Source organism: Lissotriton helveticus, chromosome 3_1, assembly GCF_964261635.1.
Source record: "Lissotriton helveticus chromosome 3_1, aLisHel1.1, whole genome shotgun sequence".
NCBI lineage: Eukaryota > Metazoa > Chordata > Amphibia > Caudata > Salamandridae > Lissotriton > Lissotriton helveticus.
In genome coordinates this window covers 212,321,993-212,346,156 of record NC_136061.1, presented here as the reverse complement: position 1 = coordinate 212,346,156, position 24,164 = coordinate 212,321,993, and the positions used below count along the sequence as shown (strand labels likewise).

Sequence of the window (24,164 nt, the reverse complement as noted above, 5' to 3'; positions counted from 1 at the left end):
TAATACACTGCTGTATGCATACATGTCCATGCCAATAGACCCAATTCAAGCTGTCTCCCTCCTGAAATTGCCTCTGCTTTAAAACGGCGTTTTTAAAAAGAAATTTAAATTGTACAAATTGCTTGGGGGTCCCCGGCTTCCAGTAGTGATTCAGTGGGGGTCCTCAGGAGTCAAAAGTTTGGAACCACTGCTCTATGTGATTTTTTCACTACATAGTGTGTGCGCCATGCAATTCCTTGATGCCAGAGTCCGCACTACAAATTTGATTAATTCCCCTGTGGTATACAATGTATTCATTTCACAGTATTTCCAATGTTATTTATTTACTCTGTAGCATGCTCAATGCAATTTATTTACAAGGAATACACTTGATCTTAGTATTTAATATGCAAATAGTTCATATTACACTTACTTTGTACTGGTTTCAAAATTGTCACCTTCATTGGAATCGTTTTCACCAATGTAGAAAAAGGCTATGAATGAAGAAGATGCTTTGTAATAATGTAGCAAAAACATATACAACTGTCTTTCTCTACTATGAAATCACTTCTTCATGTTTGTTTTGATTAATCATTTACATGAATCACTGTAATAACAGTAAAAGGGATCAATCTCAGACATTTTCTAGTAGTTCTCTGCTCTTGGAAATAGATGGCGGAAGCTTAGGCATGGATTACAATGGATCTAATAAATCTGTTCCAGGCACAAACTCCTGTTTGCACTTCAAAATATATGAGTCAGGGGCAAATTATATACAACAGGGCTCAATTCGAGAGGGAAAACTGCACACATTACAATTTTGCACACCTCAGAGCACAGGAATACATCCATATTTAGCACATTATTTCTTGTTCCAAAGACCTTAACTGTGCATCATGTGCACATGGTAATTAGAGGGTGCACAATTTGAACCCACTAGCTGTTGAATAGGAAGCAGAGATGTACAGCCTGTTGACCTGGAGGTAGCCATACAGTGCCACACTTCACGGTAGCGAGAGGGAGAGAGGGGGGTGGTTCGACTGAGATACCCAATTTGTGTGCCAGCAGAGTTTCAACATTAGGTGAAGCATTGCAATTGATGGAGCGAGGAAGCGACAAAAAATGTTGTGTACCCCTCGTGAAATCAGGTTTCCCATAATGTCTAACATATGGTAATCGTGTGGATTGTGATACTAATCAACCAAAAAAAGTGAGCACACACAGAAAAAGTACACGTGGGATACTAATTTGCTTGTGTTGCAAATCGTAATACATTAATCAAGTGAAGTTGACATACTAACATAGTGCAATAATGCTTTGTAGCAAATAAAGCTAGGCAAATATGTTTATTCAGAGTCTATTGGGCAAAATCGAAAGAAATCAGTAAGTATAAAGGTGTTTTTGTTGCTTAAAAGCTAGGTAATAACTAACAGGGTAAACTTAGAAAAGAGGGAGGTAAACAGAAGGGCTTTTCTTTCAAATCTAACATAAATTTTTGTTTGTGTACATAATAGGTCCCGTTATGGCCAATGTGGCCTAAATAAAAATGGCGGTTTGGTGGGACTCCAAGAGCGTGTAATTCTACGCATGCGTGACAATGCTCAAGAGATGTACGAGCAGCCAGTGCCTAAGCTACTGATGTCAAGGTCAGAGTGGGCTGGAAGTGCGCAATGGTGCCAGATGAGATGCTCGAGTTGAGAGCCTGGGAAATTTTTGTGAAGTAACTACGTGGACTAACAGAAGGAAAATTGTTGCAAACATGAACAATTAGGACTGTATGAGAATTATGACAGTGACTTTGCAAATTTGCGGATCTTCACCACCCCTCGTATGGACCAATGAGGAATGAGTATGGACCCTAAAGTTTCAAATTTTAGTTAGATAGTTAGTGAAAAGGGTATATAAGAGACCGTTTGGAGGAGAGAAAAAATGTGCCTTTTGCTTTGTATTTTTGCACCACGACATGCTGTCGGACTGACTTATTTTTGGGTGCTAAAGACTTTGAAATTTTTCCTGACTTTAACTTTTGATGGTATCTGAGTCCTGATGGGAGATAGACATCAAGGAAGATAGAGAGGCTGTTTTTGGGAACTTGTGTCATTTTTAATTTCTGTTTTCCATCGCGTCCAGAAGACTGGTAATATGTCTTTGAATCTTTTAATTTCGGAACCATTTCGCTAATAAATGTAAGCTAACTGAATATATTCTTTCACTCTTGTCTGAATAATTATAGAAATGTTTCAAAGCTAAACTGAATAAAATTGAACTTAGATTAAAAGGTCATGCCAGAATAATTGAGAGGCAAAATAAAGTTAATTAAATGGAAACTAAGCGGGTCTTGTTATCTATCAATTGACCTTTACTAGCTGATCCATTGACCAAAATAGTGGAGTGCCTTAAGGTTGTTCTTATGAATATTAAAATACCATGTGATGTCTTTAATATGCATATGTATATAATGTATAGAATTCAAACTTCGTAGAGTAATTAGGGTACTCCGCTGTCCTGCAGCTCGTCCTCTAGGTTTCACTGATCTTGGGAGCAGTGTGTTTTGTGCGGATGAGTGACTCGCAGTGCTATGGGCCCCACCGGTGAGTAGAGTGTGAAAGCTCCTGAGTATTCCGTGATGGTTTGGAGGATTGTTTGAGAGCAGCGCTGGATCAGTTTTCTTGGTAGCAGGAGTCTGGTTGCTATAGGTTAGTTTGGATAAGCAATGTATAGATTTGACACGGTTAATGTATATAGAGTTTTGATGTTCAGAAATTATGACAAAACATTATATGTTGAGTCTGTATCATGTTATGTGTAGTCGGATATTTGAGGCTTCTGGAAAGTAGGAAGCTGGTCACTCTGTTTGCAGGCAGAGGAAAAGTGTGGCAAGTGAAGTCGCATGGTACATAGTCTGTTTCAAGGTGGTAACATCGTCGTATGTTACAAGTTAGGGTCATTTTACGTGTGTAAGCAGTGAATGTATAGTGAAGGACGATCTGGAAATCTTGGCCTGAAGCAAATTAATCAATTGAGTATTCCAACTAAAACGTATCCCTGGGAGAGTAGCAGGTTTGGTTCCGAAGCTTGAGAGAAGGGTAAGGTAGAGGGAAGTGCTACTTTATCGGCAAAAGTAAAATTCTGTGGTAGAGAAGAGGTAAGAGCTGTCTACTGGAAATACAGAATTCTTGCGAGTTTGAAGAAGCATCAATGCTAGGCAGGCGCTGTTTGGCAGATCCTGACAAAAAGATCAGGAACTAAAACCTTTAGATGTAGTCAAATTAAAAATAGACATGGAGGAATTAATTATTGGGACGATTGGAACTGAAAGGCTAAGAAGCTACCAGGATGAGGAATTAATGTTCACGTGTAAAAGCATTACATGGAGGGCTAAAAATTTGCATGACCGATTAGAAGAGGTGGCAGATGAATGTGGAATAGAATTTGCGAAAATAAAAATGTTGCACAAACCCTACAGAGTAGATTTTTCTGAAAAGGATATAAACAATCTGAATACTGCAGGAAGATTACCCCAAATAAAAGAACTAATTGTGTTATTAAGAAAGTGAGTAGATGTAGAGTGATGGAGAAGTAAATGGGTAAGAAACGAGAGGAAAGTAGTGATAAAACGTCCTTAGCTTTCCCTGTTAAAGAAAAAGAACCTGTAGTGAATGAATTCCCAATGAGAGAAATACCAGGAGGAGGGTATGTGCATGTTCCATGGACTAGGCAGGACATATTGTCATTTACTAATGATTTTGCAAGATTACGAGAGAAACCAGTAGAATGGTACCGACAAGTTGATCGATTTGTAAAAGTCTCAAAAGTATTATGGGAAGATCTGGATGGATCATTTGACATAGTAGTACCAGCAGATTTGTGGTCCGAATGTAAGATAACTGTTGACTGGTCGAAAGCTGAATATCCAAAAGATCCTAAAACAGGTGCTCCAGGACCTGAGGTAATGCGTCAATATGATCAGGTAATAACATTCTTGAAAACAGAAAGAAACAGATTGGGTAAAGATTGACAGAACATTGCAAGAGACCAAAGAGTCTGGACATTCGTATTATGAGATGTTACTTTTGGTGTTTAAACAGTACAGTGGGTATGAAGAGTTGAGTGAAAAGGACATGAGCCATTTCGTATACCGATTTGTGTTTGGGCTAAGACCGGAGATAAGTGATATGATAAAACATCCCATGGTGGGATGGCAGGCGTTTTCTGTAGATGAGGTTTTAAGGCATGCAAAATATTTTAGTGATAAAATTGAAGTCAAACAAAGAAGGCTTAAAGAAAAAGACATGTGGGCACAAGTGAAAGTAGCTGAACAGCAAGGAGCTCAGTTGGAGAACCAGATGCATGATGCAAGTCAGGACAAACCAAAGGGTAATTCAATGAAAGGGAAAGGACAGTTAAATTTGGATGAAGCAAAGAAAAAGTGGCCTTGTCACAACTGTGGCAAGTTAGGGCATTGGAGAAAAGAGTGTAAGTTACCTCCAAAGGTTAATCCCGAAAATACGTCATTAAATGCACAGGTGCAGAATGAGGTAAATCACCAGTCTTCGCCACAGAAGCAGGTAGTTAAACAGCAGAGTTAGGTGCCACAACCACCACCCCCACACAGTGTAAATCTGCAGAAATACAGTGCAGAGACAGGATTCTACGGAGGAGAACAGGTAACAAGACCACCCCGAGTGAATGCAATTCCACAGTATTGGTTGAGGTCGGATGGAAATGAGTCAGATGAGAGTTGTTGACGGTGCCTAGGAGAGGAAGAGAAGTGCGTGCTTGGCACAACTCTAGAGGTAGATCAATCTGGTCCCTTTGTGAACGGTAAGGTGAATGGTGTGAACATTACCTTCCTAGTGGATACAGGTGCTACCCGTTCTACCGTTAGATCAGTAGAAGTCCAAAATCTTCCTCTCTCTGGTGAATTTATCCAAGTGGTAGGAATAGCAAACAGACAGATTAAAACACCCCTTCCGGAACCAGTTGAAGTTGAAATTGGTAATTTCAGAGAAATGCATCTATTCGTGGTTTATGACAGCAGTCCTGTAAATCTGCTTGGGAGGGACATACTGTGCAAAATTAACTGTGCCATTTATTGTTCACCAGATGGCATAGAATTCCAAACTGCAGATAAAGACAGGTTATATAAAATGACTATGCCAATGATAGATTCAGAGCAAAATGAAATGTTTCTTGTGTTTGAAAGAGAAAGGCTACCTGGTGAATTAAAAGAAACAATCGAAGAGGATGTGTGGGATTTTACAGGAGAAGAAATTGGGATAATGAAAGATGTGAGTCCTGTTAAAATCTCCATAAAGGAAGAACTTGATTATCCTAACACACCTCAATACAAATTGACACAAGAAATAATTGAAGAAATAACACCTGTTATTGACAAAATGATTGAGCAAGGGATTCTGAAGGAAATAATGAGTAGTTCATGTAATTCACCTATAATGGGATTGAAAAAGCCAAATGGAACATTTAGAATAGTGCAAGATTTGAAAAAGGTAAATAAAACAGTTGTCCCATGTTGCCCCATCGTACCAATTCCAGCATTAATCTTGTATCAGATTCCCCATGATGCGGAATGGTACACAGTTATTGATTTAGGTAATGCATTTTTCACTGTTCCATTGCACCCTGACAGCCAATCAATATTTACGTTCTGGTTTGGAGAGCGTATTTTGGCATGGTGCCGAATTCCTCAAGGGTATACTGAGAGTCATTCCATCAACTGTTGAAGAAATCATTAAAACGTCTAGATATGCCAGGAAAATCTGTATTGGTTCAATATATTGATGACCTGTTGGTCGCTTCAAGAACCAAAGATGCCTGCGTGTCTGATACCATTGCCTTACTGAATCATTTGGCAGAAGGAAGACACAAAGTGTCTCCATGTAAGTTACAATTTTACCAGGAGGTACAGTACTTTGGTCACAAGATTTGAAAGGGAACGAGATAGGTTACCATAGAAAGAATCAGAATTATTCAAGGAATGAAGCCCCCCAAAACGCAAAAACAGGTGAGAATGTTCTTAGGCATGGTAGGGTACTGTCGACAATGGATTAGTGGATTTTCATTGATTGCGAAGCCTTTACAAAGACTGACTAGAGCAGATGTGAAGGACCCCATAGTGGTGAACAAGACAGAAATGGCGGAATTTCAACAGTGGAAGACCAGTCTGTGTGAAGCACCAGCCCTAGGTATGCCTGATTATGAGAAAGAATTTGAACTATATTGCAGTGAACGAGAAGGATGTGTATTATCAGTTCTAATTCAGAGACATGGCCAATGTGAGAAAGCCTATTGCCTATTTTTCAGCAGTGTTGGATCCAGTTGCCAAGGCATTGCCAGAATGCTTGAAAGCAGTTGCTACCACAAGTTTAAGTCTGGAGCAGAGTGAGGGAATAGATTTTTTTTTTTTTTTTACATTTTATTGTTTTATTGCAAGGAAATACAGCAATACATGATTACTAGAATAAATCGATGTCCTCTTAAAATACATAACAATTTATAACATAAATCTGATTCAATCAACATAAAAAAGTTTAAATCCATTCGGCAATTGGTGCCCAAATTTTCTCCCCCAATATTCTCTTTTTAACCCCCTTTAACTTATATATAGCAGATTCAATATTATACATAAACAATAATTTTTCACGCCACATCAAGAATGATCAGTACCCAACAACACCAATTCCGCCGTTATCTTAATCTCACTCTTAAAAATAATAGCCAGAAAATTTTCCACATGTTGAAACAACATAGAAAGTTTGGGGCAAGAAAAAAACATATGCAATTCATCAGCTGCATATAACCCACAGCGACTGCAGTTCGTACCTGTCGTTGTGCTCCACTTAGCAACTTTGTTTGGGGTGTAGTATAAATTATGAATGCACATAAAATGTTGGGATTTCATCAACCCTGTCATTAGGCAATCTGAAGCCATTTTAATCGATGACAAAATATCCACATCAGATATACCTAGACTATTAGCCCATTTCCGCTGACATTGTCCTAAATCATCCCCAAATTCCTGAATTAAACTTAAATAAATAGCACCTATACGGGGTTTTTTTTGCAAGAGTTCTAGCAATGAAATTTTCGTAATTTTAACTGGGGGAATTAAAGATTGATTCTGTATGAAGCTTCGAAGTTGGAGAAATTTGAAAAAGTCATTTTTTCCCACAGAAAATGTATTCATTAAATCCTGGAATGAAACAAATTGATCATTACTAAATAAGTCTCCCAAATACCGTATTCCTTTCTGCTGCCATCTATACATAGTTAAATCACAAAAAATTTCAGGTAAAAGGCCCTTTGATATAAGAGGAGTATAAGCATTTAGTTTATATAATTTTATATGTTTACGAATTTTTTGCCAGACTCCAAAAGCCGCCTTAAGTATCTTGTATTTAGTTTTTTTGTGATAGCTGGGCTCTACAATCCTCAGAAAACTACCTTTAACTTGCTCACCCATAATCATTTCGTAGATTGTAGGAGTTTGACAATTCAAAGTTTCTACCCTGTCTCCCATAATTAAAGGACTTATGTATTGCAATGTAGCAGATAAATAATAAAAAAAAAAAATAAGGAACGTTCCATCCACCTTGTTCATTATTGAGTATCATTTTCTTTGATGCTTTCCTATGACGTTTATAACCCCATAAAAAACGAAAAGTACTTCTTTCTAAATTTTTAAAGCAGAGCGACTGAAATTCTAATAGTATTGTATGGTAGATATACAGTACTTTTGGTAAAATCATCATTTTTAAAATGTTAAGTCTACCATATAGTGATAGATGTAGGTGATCCAAGCGCTGCAGTGAAGCATTGATTTGGGTTATTATGGGGTTTATATTGCGTTCTGGTATCTTCTCTATGGGGAGGGAAATCTTTATTCCTAAATATGTGACCTCTAAAGTAGTGGAGATATTTGAAGGTGGATTGTCTCCTGAACATAAAATTTGCGTTTTCTCCAGATTAAGTTTGTAGCCGGAGAAAAGCCCAAATTGTTTAGCAAGGTCATCAACCGCTGGTAAAGCTGTATGGACATCAGTGGTGGTTATGACTATATCGTCAGCGTAAGCTAAGACTCGGTAATTAATATTGGCTAAGTAAATAGGTTTAATTTTTTGTTCCAAAAAAAACCAGTTGATTAAGGGGTCAATATAAAAAACAAAAAGTAGGGGAGAACAGGGACATCCTTGTCGAGTTACCCTGGTCACTGAAAAAGGAGGGGAGATATGTCCATTAATTCGGATACACGCTTTAGGAGCAATATACAGAGTTTTTAAAGCTTTTATAATTCCAGGGCCTAATCCCTTCCTAGATAGAATTTCCCACAAATAGTCCCAGGCAACCCGGTCAAAAGCTTTTTCAGCATCTAGAAATATTAGCCCAACATTAGACCGAGTTGCCTGGGACCAATCCAGGAACGAAATCACCCGTCGGATGTGATCAGCAGTGTCTCTAGCAGGGATAAAGCCGTGTTGATAGATAGAGACTAGGGGAGAAATAATATTAGATAGTCTTAGAGCTAAAATTTTAGAAACTTTTTTACTATCGGCATTTATGAGTGATATGGGACGAAAAGATGAGGGTGATAACGGAGGCTTACCTTTTTTAAGAAACACAGTAATTATTGAATCATGCCATGATTGAGGGGCAATACCTTGTTGAGCTCTCAGACATAAATCCACTAGTTCTATTTTTAAGATACTCCGAAACTGTTTAAAGAACTCTAAAGGGATAGCATCAGGACCAGCTGCTTTTCCTGAGGCTAAAGACATTAAAGAGAGTTCAATTTCCTCCCAAGTAAATGGTCAATCTAATTTCTCCTTCTCTTCGCTAGATAAGGTGACATTTAAAGCTGGTTCAATAAACTGAGTAGTCTGGTCTAAACAATCTGACCTCACATCCTCAGTATACAGTTTAAGGTAAAAGTCACTAAATACTTTAAGGATATCCTCTATTTTATTAACAGTTATCCCTGTCAAATTATTTATTTTATCAATACTAGCAAATGCCGCTTTCTGCCTAGCCCTCTTAGCCAAATGTTTGCCAGAATTCTCACCAACTTCATAAACCTCTGTCCTAAAGGCAGAAACTTGCTGGGCAAACTTTGTCGCGTACCCCTGATGAATCTTAACTTTGAGAGTCGTTAACTCCTTTATAATACTTTCAGTAGCTAATCCTTTATTGCACGCCTGCATAAGCTGAATCTCTAACAATCTTAAATTTTTCATTTCTAATTCTTCTCGCGTTCTAACCTCCTTTTGTTTTCTTATTGAGTAGCTCAATGTTTCTCCCCGAACCCCACATTTAAAAGCATCCCAAACTATTTCAAAAGGTGCCGTGCCTTTATTATTAGTAAAAAATTCGGGGATCCAGATATTCATTTGGTCAACATAGGATAAATCGTACAATAGTTTGCGGTCAAATGACCATGCTCGAGGGGTAAATGAAGTAATTAATTCGAATTTGAAAATAATAGGATTATGATCCGAAATAATTTTTGGTAGTACTCCATATTCCACTTGAGTGAGATCATTGTATAAGCACTTAGATACAAAAAAGTAGTCCAATATAAAAAAAAATTGGTGCGGGGCAGAAAAAAAAGTATATCCAGACGTTCCCCCCTTTTTCTCGTACCCTACATCTAGCATTCTATATTCTTGAATTAACTCTCTAAGTGCCCCAAATACCTTCTTCTTCCTGCCTTTATATGGGGTACTGCCATAGATGTCAAATGTTTCCTCCATGTGTAAATTAAAATCTCCACATAATACAATGTTAGATGACCATTGAGCTAACTCCACACTTAGATGATTGAGAGCAGTGGGATCGTCAATTACTGATGCATATAGTGAGCAGATAGTGACAGTCAATCCTCCAAATTTCAGTTCGGCAATAACCCATCGACCTAATAAATCTTCTTTGACTTTTTTAATTTCCCCCAATCCATATACTGAGAGTCATTCCAGCAACTGTTGAAGAAATCATTAAAACGTCTAGATATGCCAGGAAAATCTGTATTGGTTCAATATATTGATGACCTGTTGGTCACTTCAAGAACCAAAGATGCCTGCGTGTCTGATACCATTGCCTTACTGAATCATTTGGCAGAAGGAAGACACAAAGTGTCTCCATGTAAGTTACAATTTTACCAGGAGGTACAGTACTTTGGTCACAAGATTTGAAAGGGAATGAGATAGGTTACCATAGAAAGAATCAGAATTATTCAAGGAATGAAGCCCCCCAAAACGCAAAAACAGGTGAGAATGTTCTTAGGCATGGTAGGGTACTGTCGACAATAGATTAGTGGATTTTCATTGATTGCGAAGCCTTTACAAAGACTGACTCGAGCAGATGTGAAGGACCCCATAGTGGTGAACAAGACAGAAATGGTGGAATTTCAACAGTTGAAGACCAGTCTGTGTGAAGCACCAGCCCTAGGTATGCCTGATTATGAGAAAGAATTTGAACTATATTGCAGTGAACGAGAAGGATGTGTATTATCAGTTCTAATTCAGAGACATGGCCAATGTGAGAAAGCCTATTGCCTATTTTTCAGCAGTGTTGGATCCAGTTGCCAAGGCATTGCCAGAATGCTTGAAAGCAGTTGCTACCACAAGTTTAAGTCTGGAGCAGAGTGAGGGAATAGTGATGGGATATCCAGTGAAGGTGTATGTATCACACTCGGTTGAGATTCTCCTCACTAGAACACAAACTCAGTTTCTGACAAACAACAGAATGACAAAATACGATAAGGTAATTCTAGGTGCAGACATGTAACAGTAGCCAAATGTGTAAATGTAAATCCCTCTACATTGTTGCCTGACACTCTGGATGTGGAGGTGAAAGATGAAGTTGACCATAAATGCCTGGATGTACTTGAGTATAGTACTAAACCAAGAAGTGACATTAAGGATGAACCATTGCCCGAAACTGATTATGTGATGTTTGTGGATGGGTCTTGCTTAAGAACTGAGAATGGTGTTTTAAGTGCTGCATATGCTGTTTGTACAGTGGCAGATGTCTTAGAAGCATCTTGTCTGAAAGAGATTCGTTCTGCTCAAGTAGCGGAACTGATTGCTTTGATTCGAGCATGCAAACTGGGAAGAGAAATTCGAGTGACCATAGTGACTGATAGTCAATATGGCTTTGGGATTGTTCATGATTATGGACAATTGTGGTCTCAAAGAGGTTATTTAACTCTTGCAGGATCCCCCATCAGAAATGCAGAATTTGTGAAAATGTTGATTGATGCAATTCAGCGGCCTGATGAAATTGCTATTGGGAAATGTGCAGCTCATAAAAATGGAAATTGTAACATCACTGGAAGCAATCGTTTTGTTGACTCCATTGCTAAATATTGTGCTAAAAATGTAGCTTCTATTAATCGGGACAGGGAAAAGGAACATGTTTCAAGTCTTTTAATGCTAACCACAATAGTTGAAACCTGGCAGGAAGTAAAGCAAATGCAAGAAGAAGCTAGTGAGGAAGAAAAAGATATTTGGTTAAAAGCAGGTTGTAGACAAAGAGAGGAGGATTACATTTGATTTTACAAAGATTAAAGACCAGTAATATCTCATAACATGATCTCTAACATGGCTCGAATGTGTCATGGACAAGCTCATATAGGGAGAGACGCCATGATCAGAATGGTATAATCCCAAGTTCAGAATGATTGCTGAAAGTCTTTGTCAGCGATGTCTAGTATGTCAACAACTAAACCCAAGAAGAAAAACTATTGTGAGTTTGGGAACCATCGGACGGGAGGGAGGTCCTTTCACTAGGATGCAGTTAGACTTAATAGAACTACCACCATGCAATAGATTGAGATACATGCTTGTAATAATTTGCTTATTCTCATGGTCGGTGGAGTCTTTCCCTACAAAGCGAAATGATGGATTGACTGTTGCCAAACTCTTATTAAGAGTGATCATTCCATGTTTTGGTTTCCCAGTAACGATTGAATCAGATCATGGCACACAATTCCAGAATGAACTTGTTCAGATGATTTGTGAAGCACTGGACATTTGTCAGAAATTACACTGTTCTTACAGACCAGAGGCTTCTGGGGTAGTTGAACAAGTAAATGGAACAATAAAGAACTGAATTGCAAAAATGTGTTTGGCCACTGGAGTGAAATGGCCTGATGCTTTGCCACTTGTTTTGATGACCCTGAGGAGTACACCTGATAAAAAGAAAGGATTAAGTCCTCATGAAATACTGATGAGAAGAGTAACGAGACAAGCATTTGTACCAGTTGATAAACTGCTGACTATAAATGATGATATCATACTGGATTACTGGAAGAACCTGTCTGATGTGGTGACTTCTGTATTCCATCAGGTTGGAATTGATACAATCACAAAAGAAAAACATCCAGCTCATGATCTAGTTCCTGGAGAACGGGTTCGGATAAAAGTGCACAGGAGAAGAAACTTTCTAGTCCCTCGTTGGGAGAAGCCAAGACAGGTAATCCTGGTTAGCACCACTGAAGTCAAGTGTGGTGGAGTAAAGAGATGGGTGCACACCAGCCATAAGATTTGCGTGCCTAAACCAGAAAATCTGCAATCAGAGGAGGCAGAAAGCACTACTGACTCTGATTCTGAAAGTGAACAAGATCAAAATCCAGATACTGAATCTCGACCTGTTCGTCAACATCAGATACTAGCTCAGCATCTGAAGGAGAGGACAAGATTGAGGTACCAAATTCTGAAGATCGACCTGAAAGTCGACATTTGGTTAAGCCTAGTACCAGTTTGGACACTGATCAAATTAAGTTCTAAAAGACAGTTTGAAAACTCTGGAAGAAGGAACGTAAGTCCCGAAACTGGTGAGAAGGAAAGTACTCATGATAAGGATGAGCTTCCAAGGACCAACTATGGAGATGCTCCTAACAGAGTTAAAGAACTGGTGAAGGAGAATACAGATTCAGTGAAGGAAACAGACATTATAAGATTCAAAATAGGAAGAAGTGTTGACAAGTTTGAAACTGAATCTGATGATAGTGATGATGAGTCACAATTGAGGAGGAGCTCAAGAAAAAGAGCTTGGAAGTTGGAACGTGGAAACTCAGAACCTGAAAGTAAGAGACCGCGTAAAGGAGACAATTGGCCTAAAGGAAATGCTGGATTGAAATTTAAACTGATCAATAAGGTAAAGAATCAAGAAGAACAAGTGAATGAAATAACAAGTCAAAAGGAGTTGTTGAATGAGAGAAAAGAGATTATGCAAAGGCCAAAAGGAGTAAGGAGACCAAATCAAAATTATAAGTCACCTGAATGGACCTATATTGCATTACCTTCAATAGAGGAAATCAACATCAGTCAAGAGAACCTGGATTACAAAAGTGAGTAAAGGAACAATATAGGACTCATATTTGGGCAACGCCAAGATATCGGAGAGAGAGATAAAAGAAAAAGTCTAGAACAACTTTGAAATTGATAATTAAAACTGTAAGTGAAAACTGAACTAAAAGACACTGTTTATTTGAAGAAAACAAATGCCTACTAATGATGTACAAAGATCAAACTGTGCTATTTTTAGAAAATGGTGTAGAATGTGGTTAATATGTACAGGATTATTAATGGTAGTATGGTTAATGTTAGCAATTGTGATTCCTTTTAGACCTGTTTTTTGGAAATATGAAGGCAAATGAGAGTGCAAAAGAGAAGAGTCATGAATTGAAAAGTGATATGAGGCACGTATATAATCCTGATATGCATAAAGATAATTCTATAAGTGATTTTTTGAAAAATACATTTTCTAAATTATTGTCTGAATATGTGAAAACCATGGACGCAAGTGACTGTTATGTTTGTATGAAGTTGCCTGCATCTGAATCAGAGGGTGTGACTTACCATCACCTTCATTTGACATGTGGAGTTACTTTTAGTGTGTTATCCAGTTTGTTTTATAAAACAGGTAAATTAGAATATTATTATTCTAATTCTGATGACACTTTTGCAACTTTGAAGGTAGTCCGAGAACTGAACAAAATTAAACCAGTCAAAGTTTTTGGGGAATATGTTTTAGAAACACAAGTATTCACTTTTGATTATGCTTTCAAACATAATTTGACTTGTAAAATGCGTAATGAAAAAAAAAAGCCTTCTTGGATATAGTAGAGGAAAGAAGAATCCAATATAAGAGAAAATCAACTGCAAACAAAGCAAAATCAACAATGTGGACTTTTGAGGATGCAAATATAGAGGGAAAGAATGTGAATGTGGCAATTAGTATAGATAAACCATAAATTGGGAAGTTATGTATTAGAAGAGATAACACTTTGTATGACAATTATTTTGTGGGAACAAGTCAATGTGAAGATACATATATTATACAAGGGGGATGGGGATTTAACGGTGGAAATGATCCTGTTTTTCCCGATATATATTTTCTATGTGGTAACAAAGCTTATTATAGATTGCCTAACCACTGGTACGGAACCTGTTACTTATGTTTGGTCTTTCCTAAAACATTTTATGTAGATAGGGGAACTAATGGAATACATGAAATTAGTAAACCATTAGCCATAGAAGGAGGGAAAGTGTTTTAGAAATAAGAGGTGATGTGTTTGGAGCATTGATACCAGCAGTGGGCATATCCTTTAATGCAAACAAAAGTAGAAAGTTGTCAACGATAGTATATCGTTTATCAACAGATACAGCAGGAGGATTTTTAATGGCAAATACGGAAATGTTTGCTATGAGAGCTATGGTGATGCAAAATCAACTTGCTCTTGATATATTATTGAGCAAAGAGGGAGGAGTCTGTGGAATATTGAAAGTACAACACTGTTGCACTTATATCCCAGACAAAAGTCAAAATATTCAGAAGTATATTACAGAATTGCATAAAGAAGTTGCTCCACTGGAGGTTGACGGGTGTTCTTGAAAAACTTGGTAAGAGTTTTTCAGCTGTAAAGAAATGGTCAATTATAGGGAAAGTAATAATTTCACTGACTGTAATAATAATGGTGATACTAGTTCTAAGATTAGCTTGTAAGTGTAGGAAAAGAAGACATTTTTAAAATTCTATAAAAAAGAAGATTGAGGAAAGTAAATAAAGAGAACGTGAAAAAGGAGAAATAGAATTGGAAGAGTTTAAAGAGAAACTGTACCAGGACAGAAAGAAAATGGCAGATACAAGAGTTTAAATCGAACTAATTGAAAAGAGCCTGAAACATGTTTATTTGAAATTCTACAAAGGTTTTTGGTATAGTTTGGTGATAAGATCACCAAAGGGGGGAATTGAAGGAGCGAGGAAGTGACAAAGAATTTTGTGTACCTCTCATGAAACCAGGTTTCCCATAACGTCTAACATATGTTAATCATGTGGGTTGTGATACTAATCAACCCAAAAAAGTGAGCACACAGAAAAAGTACACGTGGGATACTAGTTTGCTTGTGTTGCAAATCGTAATACATGAATCAAGTGAAGTTGTCATACTAACATAGTGCAATAATGCTTTGAAGCAAATAAAGCTAGGCAAATATGCTTATTCAGAGTCTATTGTGGCAAAATCGAAAGAAGTCAGTAAGTATAAAAGTGTTTTCATTGTTTAAAAGCTAGGTAATAACTAACAGAGTAAAACCAGAAAAGGGGGGAGGTAAACAGAAGGGCTTTTCTTTAAAATCTAACATAAATTTGTGTTTGTTTTCATAATAGTTCCCGTTATGGCCCATACAGCCTAAATAAAAATCGCGGTTTTGTGGAACTCCAAGAGGGTGTAATTCTACGCATGCGTGACAATGCTCAAGAGATGTACGAGCAGCCTGTGCCTAAGCTACTGATGTCAAGGTCAGAGTGGCCTGGAAGTGCGGAGTGGTGCCAGATGAGATGCTCGAGTTGAGAGCCTGGGAAATTTTTGTGAAGTAACTACGTGGACTAACAGAAGCAAAATTGTTACAAACATGAACAATTAGTACTGTATGAGAATGGTGACAGTGACTTTGCAAATTTGCGGACAATGAGGAGATGAGGTGATCTTCACCAGCCCTCGTATGGACCAATGAGGAACGAGTATAGACCCTAAAGTTTCAATTTTTAGTTAGATAGTTAGTGAAAAAGGGTATATAAGAGGCCGTTTGGAGGAGAGAAAAAATGTCCCTTTTGCTTTGAATTTTTGCACCACGACATGCTGTCGGACTGACTAATTTTTGGGTGCTAAAGAATTTGAAATTTTTCCTGACTTTAACTTTTGATGGAATCGGAGTCCTGATGGGAGGTAGACATCAAGGAAGATAGAGAGGCTGTTTTTGGGAACTTGTGTCGTTTTTTAATTTCTGTTTTCCATCGCGTCCAGAAGACGGGTAATATGTCTTTGAATCTTTTAGTTTCTGAACCTTTTCGCTAATAAATGTAAGCTAACTGAATTTATTCTTTCACTCTTGTCTGAATAATTAAGGAAATGTGTCAAATCTAAACTGAATAGAAATTGAACTTAGATTAAAAGGTCATGTCAGAATAATTGAGAGGCAAAATAAAGTTAATTAAATGGAAACTAAGCAGGTCTTGTTATCCATCAATTAACCTTTACTAGCTGATCCATTGACCAAAATAGTGGGGTGCTATAAGGTTGTTCTTATATATATTAAAATACCATGGTGATGTCTATAATATGCATATGTGTATAATGTATAGAATTCAAACTTCGTAGATTAATTAGGGCACTCCGCTGTCTGGCAGCTCCTCCTCTAGGTTTCACTGATCTTGGGAGCAGAGTGTTTTGTGCGGATGAGTGACTTGCGGTGCTATGGGCCCCACCGACGAGTAGAGTGTGAAAGCTCCTGAGTATTCCGTGATGGTTTGGAGGATTGTTTGAGAGCAGCGCTGGATTGCCTTCCTACTGGTAAAATAGAGCTAGAGAGGAAAGTGATACAGCCAATCTCAGGCTTGGTGTGGAGTTGGGATGGGAACTGATGCAGTGTTTTCAGCCGCAGATTATACCTGGCATGGCAATCGAAGTGGTGCCCATAGGAGTTTTGGTACAGGAGGAATGTGAAGTGATGCAAGACATCTCAGCCTTGTGGGGGAGTTGGAATGAGTGTGTGGCTTGTCTGTTTAGCTTTGAAAAATGTATAAAAAGAAAGCACAGTGTTCAAATCACTGAGCTAATCAAGACATCAACGATTAATGCTGTTAATGTCTGTAATTTATTTTGCTCAAATCAGTGAGTCAATGGGTTGTAATCTGACCTGAAGATACTGAGGGGTTCGAGTTTGCTCCATCACAAATGTGGCAGACATCCCATTCACCATATTTAAGTGCCCGAGAATATAACGTCCAAAATTCTAAACATCAAGCTCCTGCTCTTTTTGTTTCACAAGTTAATCATATTATTCTGCTCTTCCACTGACACAGACCAATGAGAGAAATAGTTTACCTTTTCTGTCAGTCAGTTCTTCCAGTTTTGGTCCAACATCTACAGAGTCTTTGTCGAAGGCACCTAAGGGACTAGAAAAACATTGAATTGGTATCTAATTATTGGATCTCTGGTTTTCTGACCTGTCTAAATGGATGGCACATTTACAGCAGTAACATAACCAAACAGCATGAGACCAAGACCAAGAGAAGGTGCTGACAGGGTCCAAGCCCATCTTCTGGTTGATCACACGCGAAGGATGATAGAGGGTCTGTGAACCTTCAACATAATAGTTGCCAACAAATCGCTTTGTAGGTGTGAAGGTTGGCCTAAATCTACATGACCATCTCCAGATGGTGCTTCAATTCCTGGCAATAAGGTTTAGATCTTTCTCAGGTCCACTAGGAAAAGGGCTAGGTATTTTAATTTTGTCTCACAGGACCAAGGGAGATAGCTATCTGAATTCTTAGGTGGGATAAAAACGTTTTGCTTGCCATACAGAAGGGCTGAAGATGTTCTCCTGGTGATGCCTGGGCTATTAATTGTTGCCTCAGCCTCTAGTTATACTGAACTTTGCTCTATCAATCAATAAATCATTTCTAGAACACAAGGTCTTTGTCAAAAATCCACATCTTGAAAAAACGATGGGAAGAGGGAAGACCGAGCAGTAAAGTAGTAAAGTTAATTGAAACCACTAAGACAGGCTACCCATCAGATCCTTTTCCTCTTTTTATTTTACAGCTGGCCCCTGACCTGATTGCAGTTCACTTAATCAGGTCACTGAATAACATACTGGTGACAGAACAATACCCGGAAGCCCTGAAAAGGACCTCAATCTGCTCTATCTATAATAAATCTTTACTTGAACCCAGGGTCATTAACGACACATGCCCTATTTTTCAGTTGCCTTTTCCTGCACACATTTTGGAGGAAGCCTTAAATGAAGATCTCACAGTTATTCTGGACTCCAACAATATTTTGAGCACATCTCAACATGGATTCAAGCCAAAATATTACACAGAGGAAATCCGCGGGTTGGTGGATGAGGGTGGCAGTGCAGCATTGACCTCTCTGCCGTCTTTGATACGGTGAACCATGATTTATTAAACAATTGACTATCTATGTGGGGATCACAGATACTGTCTTGGCGCTAATTGGCTTTTATTTTTACTAATAGAGAACAAATGGTGGCGGTGGGCAGTTTCAACTCTAGCTCTTTTTTCCCTCCTTGCGGAGTATCACAGGGGTCTTCTCTGTCCCCTACGCTTTCAACATTTCCTATCACTTCCTTAGTGGAATTGATTAAATCATTTGGTTTCTCCGCCATATCTTATGATAATTGTATCCATTCCCGCAGAGAATGGCGTAGCTGTGAAATAAAATTACATTGCTTGAGCGAAATCTCTGTCTCGATGCAGGATGACAGCTTAAAATCAAACAGAGTAAACATGGAGGTGATTCTATTCGGGAAAAACAAACCAGTCTGGAATAACTCCCAGTGACCTGATTCATATGGCCTTTACTTTCGCCTGTTCAGAAGGCAAAAAATGTAGGGATTGTAGTTGATGATCAGCTGAATTTTTCAGTACAGATAAATTGCATAACATCCTCCAGTTTTCTAAGAATCAAGATGTTAAAAAAGATATTTCCTTTTATTTCACACGACCTGCAAAAGATGGTGGTGGTTGCTCTGATCTTTTCGAGGATGGATTATTGTAATGCCCTTTATTTAGAGATTAAGAAGCGATTGCAATTCAAGCTGCAATCATTACAAAATGCGGCAGTCTGGCTCCTTAAAATAATACCTACGTTTTGCTCAGTCAGAAAGAAGTTACTGGAATTACACTTGCAGCCACCAGCGCCGGAAAGGATCGGGTTCAAGGCATTGTGTACAATGCATAAAGCCCTTCATGGATCAGGGCCTCTCTACTTCCAAACTATTTTTAAGTGGTATTCCCCACGGACAGCAGTGAGGTCCTCTTGTACTTATCTAGTAACCATCCCAAAAATAATGAAGGCTAGTTGGGGTGGTAGAAGATTCACATTCCTAGCTAGCAAACTGTGGATTTCCATGCCTTAGAATTTTAGATCGGAACCCTGCCTTATACGTTTTAGTAAATCTTTTAGAGACAAGGCTGTACTGTCGCTGTTATAAGTAGCCTGGGTTGTTCTTTGAGCTCTTTAGGTCCGCTGGCGTCAAGACACCTTGATATTGGGCGTTCTTGCAATACTGATACTTATTTATTTGGACAGGCAGTAGAAGAAAGCGGTCTGTGGGCAAGCTAGACAGGAGAACTGTTGCAGGGTGAGCTGGCACGAGGACTTGCCTTATAAGCACAGTGTAGAAATAAATGTAACTGTAATTCACTTTTCAGGACAGCTAAGGATACTGCTCTCTCTTTGATCAACAGGGATCTTAACCTTTCCATATCTTCCCTCACACCAGTTGTTGCAATATTATTTCAGAACCTGTATAAGCCCAGGAGCTTGGTCTGACTTGCTTTGGAAGGTCAAACCTCTCTCTTTGATCCACAAAGCATCACAATTACAAGCTCAACATAAAACATTGTTGTACTGATTTAAGAAAAGCAAAAAACAAACAATTGACCAAACTCCTTATACTCTAATAAAACTTACTTAAAATAGTGTTCACTACTCACCTTGTATCTCTCCTTCCAATCTTGCTTCTGTATCTTAAATTCAACAGAAACATCCCTCTCCCATAACTCAACTTTATTTTTTCCAGCTCACCACAATCTCAATTCTAGAATCCTCACTCTTTTCGATCTATCTGCTGCTGGTGACACGTTAGATAACCGCATATCACTCATCTCCCTCCAAACCATTGGTATCAAAAACACAGCTCAATGGTGATTATCCTCATACCTATCTGAGTGCTCACTCCTATTAGAGTGGAACTGCAATAGACCTGAATTTTCCCTCTATAACACCACACTTGGTGGCATCATCTCCTCCTTTGGATTGTGACGACCTGTAGATAATGTTCTTTTTCTGGATTTTCACTTCCCACCTCAAATCACACATCTACGACTGTCTGTCTCACTGCAATTTGGCACTCAAGAGGTCTCTTGTCCTTTATGCTGGATTCTTCCGAAATGGACAGTTCCTCCTTCTCTACTCCCAAGGACCTCTTCAACCTCTGTAAACATTCCACCAGAAAGCATGACATTCATCTCCTCAGCTAGAAATATAAGTGTAATGTTCAATGTTTGGATGCGCATGGAAAACTTCACTAATACTAATACTACCACCACATAATACAAAACATGAAAAATGCTACCAATTCAATACTACTAATACACAAAAAAATTCACTACTACTTAGCAAATTTAGGTTATTGTAGCAGCCTGCTGGTGGGCATCCCCTAAATTCTGTTTTTTCCACTTGACAAGTTGAATACTTTTGTAACCAAGACCTTATTTTACTTTCTCAGACACACATCCACCACTCCATTTGTCATCAAGCTCGGTGGCTCACTGATAAAACAGGACCCGCCACAAGCTCTTGATAGTGTTGTTCAAAGTGATTGTATTGTATTGTATTATAATTGCATTTGTATAGCGCTTACTACCCCTGATGAGGTGTCGACGTGCTTTTTTTGGCGAGTAGCACACTACCCCGGGACCCATAGAGGATTAGTGTTGAATTAGTATAGTGAAACATGCAAGTAAATTTTAAGTGGTGGATAGGTTAGTCAGTTATTTGGATTCGGAAGGATAGCAGAAGGATAGAAGAGGAAAAATGGTTTGTATTTATATAATGCTTGTTACCCCTTATGGGTGTTGAAGCACTTTTCTGGCGAGTAGAACGCTACTCTGGAAACCATAAAGGAGTAGTGCTGAAAATTAGTATAGTGAAATATGAAGTAATTTGAATGGAGGATATGTTATTCATTTATTTGGATAGAGAGGGGTAGGTGGTGGGATAGGAGAGGGAAAGAGGTTTGTATTTATATAGTGCTTGCTTCCCCTGATGGGGTTTTGAAGCTCTTTTTGGCGAGTAGCACACTACTCTGGAACCCATAAGGATTAGTGTTGAATTAGTATGGGGAAACATGAAATTAATTAGAGTGGTGGATATGTTAGTCAGTTATTTGGATTGAGAAGGGTTGGGGAGGGGTAGAAAAGGGAAAAACGGTTTGCATTTATATAGCGCTTGTAACCCTGATGGGGTGTTGAAACGCTTTATTGGCAAGTAGCACGCTACTCTGGAACCCATAAAGGATCAGTGGACAGCTAGTGTAGTGGAATATGGAATTTGAGAAGTGAACATGTTAGTCTGTTATTTTGATTGAGAAGGATAGTGGATGGATAGAAGAGTGAAGGATTTTTTGATTTCTTTCTTTTTTAGGTCATAGCAGTAGGAGGAGGAGGCTTTTTTATATCAGTAAAAAGGGTTTTTGGAGGGGAAGAGTCAGAGGGGAGAGGTTTAGAGAGGTTTGTTTTGGGGGATCAGTATTGTAGAAGAGGTGTCAAATGATGCAAGGAGGGGTAGAGTAGGAGAGAGTCTAGAAAGGGTCATTTTGGGGATCATAGTATTCACAATGTTTCCCCATACTACTTCACAGACATCTAGACCCGCTACAGTAGAGTTGGGTGAAATGTTGGCAAAATTAAGCAAATGTATGTATAATTACGCAAAATGCTTATCTACCATTTTGCTCTATATTTTTTTTACAAGGAATTCTAATTTTTGAAGTAATTACGTGAGGGTTTCGCATAACAAGCATAACACAAAGTTCCCAAAATTAAGTGAATTATGCCAGCACACGCCTACTACACACCTACACACATCTACAGTCCTCAGAACAAACGTTACTGGTCACACCAAAACCACCATGTGAGGCATCCAGATTCAAGATTCTTGATCTTTTAGGCCCCAGAAATGGAATGCCCTACCACATAACATCCCTGCCGGCCTCACACTCTACAACCATAAAGCCTTCCGACCTTAAGGAATCATATCATGTGATAGGAGACAATACCTAACGACGCACAAGATAGCTAGATTACAAACAAGTCTAGATTGAGACACAATGTAATCTATTTTCTGTTTTGTTTTCTGATCCTTTCTCAAATATCAGCATTTATGTACCAATGCTTCAATGAGTTACTCACTACGACAGCTACATGTTAAGCTATCTACCGGTTCTGCAATTATGTACAGCATTTCTGCTGCTATGGTAGGAGAATATTGTGGTCAACATGCACTCTGTTGATCAAAAAGTGGTCATGAAGAGAGGATATTCCACCGGAATACTGAATACAAAACTCTTGTGGGGCCAAAATATTGAGACCTATCAAGAACCAAAATATCATGTGGGTAATATAGGCAAGTGTTGGTTTACTACACTTTACTTTACATATACACCTTGACGATATATATATCTTCAAGGGATGTAGATTTGGAATTAAGTATAGCAAATCTATGCTTACATACATGCACTTACCTTCATGATATTTTGGTTCTTGAATTTTAGTCAACAATATTTTGCAACTACAACAATATTTTGTATTTGATAATCTGGAATACAAACAAAAAGAGATAATGAGCTATGGTCTACACACATTTTCGACAATAGTTGTGCTCATAATGTTTTTTTATCAAGTGACCAAATACAGAGGCATATTGGCTCTCCAAAACTAATTAGATAAAACAGTTCAATATTGCACGTTCCTAATTAAAGAAATAGATGAATGCAGGTGCACAAAATGTACTTAATAACTAGCTGTCAGCACTGCTGAATGTCAAGGATACTGATTATCAAGACTGCTTAGGATTATATGTCACTATATCAAGGTTGATCATATTAATCTACAATAATATTGCGTTTATTACATCACCCTAACCCCGCACAGCGCCCCGGTGCTCATGACGAGCTCAGCTTGTCATGAGCCACGGCGCTCCGGTGCTCATGACAAACTGAACTCATCATGACCACGCCCGTTCCAATGGAACGCTCAGCACAGCAGGGGAATCAGCCCAGCATGCGAGCGTTCCATTTAACGGGCGCGGTCATGACGAGCTCAGCTCGTCATGAGCACCGGAGCGCCGTGGCTCATGACGAGCTGAGCTCGTCATGAGCACAGGAGGGGTTAATATGACAGCAATATGCTGACTATTCACCGAAATGTACAAGGTTTCATTTAGGGCAGCAATGCTTGATTACTTGGTAAACAGCCTTTACAACGAAACTTTTACAAGGTACTACCATTACAACGCAACTTTTACAACGCAAACTATTACAACGCATTGCTCTGGGGGGCGCTCTAGGATAGGGAATAGGTTAATTTACTATCCAATAACCTTCCCTAGTGTCCACGGGGACTGGAGTTGGAATAGTAAATTAAACTATTCACTATCCAGCACCCCAAAGCGCTATGCGTTGTAATGGACTGCGATGTAAAAACCGCATTGTAAAGGCAGGCGTTGTAATAGCCTGCGTTGTAACGTCATACATCCGATTACTTGAGTGTACTTGGTTGAAGCTAAACCCAGGTGAACCAGTAGGATCTAACATGTTCTTATACAATTGAACAAATAGTGGTAGTTACTATCAGATACATTTACCAACTGCATCAGGAAATAACATGAACTGAAGCCAACACCATAACCTCACGCAATACAGTGATGGCAATAACAAAATGTCATGTGCCGGGAAGTCCAAATGAAACTGAGGCAGTATATTGGAATGCCATGTGGCAACTGGCAGAGGTCTTCAAAAATGATTCGCTTCACCATGTGAGCTTTGCATTTTGTTTACTACATAATGTCTACATAA

The 24,164-nt window shown here is 38.6% G+C and overlaps 1 protein-coding gene across 1 annotated transcript in view; it reads right to left on the bottom strand.

Annotated features, from left to right (window-relative positions):
* Positions 1–24,164, bottom strand: part of LOC144824482 (uncharacterized) — a 695,244-nt gene that overhangs the window by 501,840 nt on the left and 169,240 nt on the right. Inside the window, exons 4-5 of the mRNA XM_078683566.1 lie at positions 17,384–17,454; positions 413–473 (exon numbers count right to left, since the gene is read on the bottom strand). Of these exons, the coding sequence (XP_078539692.1) occupies positions 413–473; positions 17,384–17,454 (132 nt within the window). The remainder of the gene's footprint in view (positions 1–412; positions 474–17,383; positions 17,455–24,164) is intronic.